The sequence below is a fragment of the Palaemon carinicauda genome, chromosome 45, assembly GCF_036898095.1.
Source record: "Palaemon carinicauda isolate YSFRI2023 chromosome 45, ASM3689809v2, whole genome shotgun sequence".
Taxonomy (NCBI): Eukaryota; Metazoa; Arthropoda; class Malacostraca; order Decapoda; family Palaemonidae; genus Palaemon; species Palaemon carinicauda.
The window spans coordinates 39506565-39511564 of record NC_090769.1 but is presented as its reverse complement, the minus strand read 5'-3'; the positions used below and the strand labels follow the sequence as shown (position 1 = coordinate 39511564).

Below are 5000 nucleotides of genomic sequence, written 5' to 3'. Positions count from 1 at the left end.
TGACTAGGTTAAGTAAAATGTGTAAATCAAATCGCTATAAATTAACATATAAAATTCAAATTATATATCACTTTAGTGAGATCGGTGTTACGTATGACCATGAAACAATATCTAACAGATTTAGTAGATTTGATAACAAAGCCCTCAAAAGAATATTAGGAGTTAAATGGCAAGAAAGGATTAGAAATGAAACTATAAGAGAGATTACTCAAGTGCCACATGTGGATGAGATCATGATGAGCGGTAGATGGAGATGGTTTGGGCATGCTCTTCCCAATCCCCAAGAGAGATTAGTTCACGAATCATTTAACTAGGCTTCACATGGTACTAGAAGAATTGGAAGACTCAGGCCTACATGGCTGAGAACTATGCAGTGTGAAAGAGATGATGATGAATGGAGAAGCATTGAATTAAAAGCTTAAGATAGAGACGACTGGTAAAATCTAATCGAGGCTTTTTGCGTCAATAGGCGTAGGAGGAGATGATGACCATGATTTATATATCAAACATAAATGTATGAAGTATATAATATAATGTGCGTGTATTCATATACTGTGTGTGTATATATATATATATATATATATATATATATATATATATATATATATATATATACATACACATGTATACACGCACATATTTATTATCTTGTGTTATTAATCCCCTTGAAGGAGAAATGTACGCTCTTAGAGTTGCTGACAAAACTAGTATCCACAGATATCGGACACAACGATAACCTTAAAGAAAAGAAAAAGGGTCTTATGAAGAAGTGTAGACAGGGAATTTGATCAGATAGATTTTGAGGGAAAGGTGATGATGAGCTAGATATATAAGAAATATTTTGCTTCAGAATTGACATTGGATATGTCTGTTCACTGTCTCTCAGACAAGTTTGATGCAATATGAACACCCACAAAATTACTTATTCAAAACGAATCACAGAACCGAGTAGAAGAGGGGTCCCTTCCATATACAGATGGGTTCATACAATGAAAGTTGACCAATCAATTAAGACTAATTGGATATTGAGTGCAATCACTTTGAAGCACTTGGAATAGAAGATGACATGGGATTTATACAAAAAAAAAATAGTAAGGTTTAATCAGAAAGTTGTCAGTTTAGTATTAAAAGAACCCTCTGCAAACACTGCGATATTGTGAATGACAAAATATTGTCCTCTGGAGAAATGCATCAAGGATATGTGAGATAGGAATGAAGCATCACAAAGGGATCTCGGTATATAAAAATAATTACTGTACATATGATCTAAATTAAGAGAGTGGTTAAAGGTGGTAAAGGAAAAGAATGTTGACTGGAGTACCAAGCTCTTCAGCAATTGCAGAAGCTATAAAAAAGGAAGGTAGTTGTGAATATTAAAGCCGTAGATTTACTTTAAAATAAGCTAAACCGGAACATGTTTCAAAAGTATAGGATGGACGCTTGTTGTGATAACTAGGCAGGAGGACTAAGCACTAATGAAAAGCCATCAAAAGTTACTAAAGGATTATTGGCAGGATACATATGTAGTTATTTGCCTTAACTATCCTGGATACGATGGAATAACTGCTGAGATGATATTGGCTAAAAATGAAGTGATCCCTAGAATACTTACAAGATTGTTTTGTAAATTGTAGCGTGAGGAGGGAAATCCTGATGAATGGGAGCTAGGAGTGTTGGTGAAAATGGCAAAAGAGACCTGACTGATAGCAATAATTACAGAGGCATCACACTTACATCAGTTATCATATAAATATATAGTAAGCTTATTCTAAAAAGACTAAGAGAGAAAGATTGATGAAAAGCTGAGAGATGAACCAGCTGGATTTAGAAAAGGTAGAAGTTGTACTGACCAAATTTAAATTTTAAGACATGTTGTACAGCAAGGTGTGAAATATAGAAATCCACTTTTGATGGCATTTGTGAACTATGAAAAATCTTTTGGTAGTGCTTACCGGCCAATTTTGTGGAGAGTCCTGCGTTATTATGGAATTCCACTAAAATGTGTAAATTTGATTAAATCTGCTCATGAGCATAGCAAGTGCAAAGTTAATGTTAGTGGAGTCCTATCAAATGAATTTCCAGTGAACAGCAGAGTAGGCTACTCCAAGGGAATGTGTTGTCACCTATGTTGTTTATCCTCCTCATGGATTTTGTAATGCGAAAACATTTGGGGATGGCAGAGGATTGGACTGGATTGGTGATAGGAAACTATCTGACCTAGAGTGTGATGATTACGCTATCCTTATTAGCAGAATACCATAGGATATGCAATGCTTGCTTACCAAAATGCATGAACAGTTTTTGGAGGGAGTTGTGGAGCTAAAGCATAGAAAAAGAATAATTTAATAGTAATTCCAAAGGTTTGTAATGAAGACAGAATCAAGAATAATGGATATTTTGTCATTATAATTTGGTTCTTGTTATGGGTATTGAGTGATTTGTTGTCCATTAGAGAAGGTAAAGTAAAGACCTTTGGTGTGTACTTTGATGTTTCCAGGTACAGAAGTTTAGCTTGTTGTAGTGAAGATAATGCGTATTCGTCTTGTTAACACATGTCTATGACATCCTTCTTCTTAAATAGCATTTATAGTTTTAATAAAATCTTGTTTTATTTCGTTTTCCTTATTTCCCTACCACAAATTTTGATATTCTTGTCACACTTATGAATTTTAAAGGCCATTTCGATATGTGTATCACCTAGCGTTATGGAGTAGAAACTTTGTTGACTTGGCCACAATCACCTTTGATCTCACAATCATATTTTCTCATTTAGATCACTGGTTAAATATTTTATTTTATGAAATCTAGATAGGCTAGTGAAAATTTAAAGCTATGATATATATTGACTTTACACTCTTTATCCTACGCAGCTCTTCATGATCGATAACTGTGCAGACGACTGGCGTATTGCGATGACGTGGCAACGCATAGCCCGGATCCTAATGGAGCTGATCATCTGCGCGGTACATCCTATACCTGGCGAATACTATTTCTTCTGGACTACTAAACTATCCAATCTTGGTGGGATAGAGGGCTCGCAGTGGGTACCCATTGATGTTACTCTATCCCTGCCCATGTTTTTACGCCTTTACCTCATTTGCAGAGTTATGTTACTACATTCTAAGGTAAGTAATGCAAAGTATTTGCCTTTAAAGTGTTCCACTTTTGAGATGTTTCATATCGGTGTTTTGACTTTATCTGTGTATTATTATAAAATGGGTTTGTCATTGTTTTATGGACTGGTGTAATTTTCTCTTTGAATCCTGGCGAAATACTGTAATGAAATATATTTTCTGACTGTTTCTTGAATATTGTATCGGGATATTTTAACTGTGATGGTATTGATGGTCTTTTATTTCCACAAGACTTTAGCTAAATAACAAGAGATAAATAAACTGAACAATTTGTTTAGCTTCGGTGACGTTAACTCATTCTTTTTCCAACCGTAACCAAAAAAAATCATCACTAAACCAACATTGCAACGTTGTGCAACAACTTCCGTCAACTCGATCCCCACCACTTCCTTCATCATCATCACCACCAACAGCTATTTACTGATGCCTCGTCGCGAAGTATTGGTGCGTTGAATCGTATCAACTTCAACACCCGCTTCGTTCTCAAAACCCTGATGACCATTTGTCCAGGCACGGTCTTGCTCGTGTTCATGGTCTCTCTCTGGATCATTGCATCCTGGACTCTACGGCAATGCGAGAGGTGGGTCACACTACACTCACTCTCAGAACAGCTGATTCAATTACATTGAACACTACATATAACATTCACATTACACACAACACTTTCTCAACAACCAATCCTTCTGATATATATACACCCAAACCAAAACAATATTCTAACGTCAGCATCTTATTCAACGAATAAAATCAGAGGTAAGTTACACTAGGTCAGAAAACATACATTGAGCGAGGGTCGTCGCAATGAAACCAGGCTATAGAAAAGATAAGTTAGATAGTTATTAGACACTAACTAATGCTATAGTTAATAAATTCATTTTCCCCATGGCATATGACACGTTGAAAATGGAGTAGATTGTTGGGATCGAATAATTTAGGTTCATTTTCAATTATATAAACAACTCAGATTTTCTATATTTTCTTTATTTTTCATTAACATTACCCAACTATCAGATAAAGTTCTTCTATGTTAAATAGTTTTATTTTTGTAGGCTTGTCTGAAAATTTTGAACACGAGCCCAAATTATCAGCTGAGATTATCTTAAGGGGTCTCCCTTGTCGAAATTGTTAATTCAGACAATAGTGTTCTGCAGCTATATTTCTGTAATGCATTAAAACTTCGTATTAAAATTTAAACTATCTAGGTTTCTAGATCATTTATTAATGATGGTAGTTAGTTGTTACAGGGAGTTTATTTTATAAAAATTTAAAACCAATCTTTTTTTGGCATTTTTAATCAGATTTACCTACATTTTAGGTATTTTAAAGTTCACTTGCAGAATTGTAGATTAGATAACACCATTTGGTAATGATCTGCTCTGGACTTTTCGAAAACTGTAGTCTTATTACACTTTTCAGATGTTTTCACTTTTGTGCATGATCTTTTCATTATAAAGACAGATTTATCATTATTTTAATCTTTTTAGAGAAGCAAAGATATATGATATTGTTTGTTTTCTTCAGATGTATATTACAAAATGCCAATTTAAGAGGAATATAATGGTTACTTTCTAACCTTTTTTATGACAATCTCTCTCTCTCTCTCTCTCTCTCTCTCTCTCTCTCTCTCTCTCTCTCTCTCTCTCTCTCTCTCTCTATTTTTTATTCTATTGACTTATCTAGTTTTTGGTGGGGGCCACAAACGGTTGAGCGCTGTTGTTGTATTTCCAGGATATTTAGCTATTCCAACTGCTAATTACCGGTGAAATTGTCCGGCTATTTACAGATTTGACAGAAAACGATAATCGATAGAAAGAAATATATTTTATATTTTTTTCTGTATTTACTAATTAGATTTATAATAAGCAA

The 5000-nt window shown here is 34.4% G+C and overlaps 1 protein-coding gene across 6 annotated transcripts in view; it reads left to right on the top strand.

Moving 5' to 3' along the window:
- The window catches only part of SK (small conductance calcium-activated potassium channel), a 606282-nt gene that overhangs the window by 525592 nt on the left and 75690 nt on the right, over nt 1-5000 (top strand). For all 6 annotated transcript variants that reach the window (XM_068367473.1, XM_068367472.1, XM_068367474.1 and 3 more), the window contains exons 4-5: nt 2871-3125; nt 3548-3714. In XM_068367473.1, coding sequence (XP_068223574.1) covers nt 2871-3125; nt 3548-3714 — 422 coding nt within the window. The remainder of the gene's footprint in view (nt 1-2870; nt 3126-3547; nt 3715-5000) is intronic.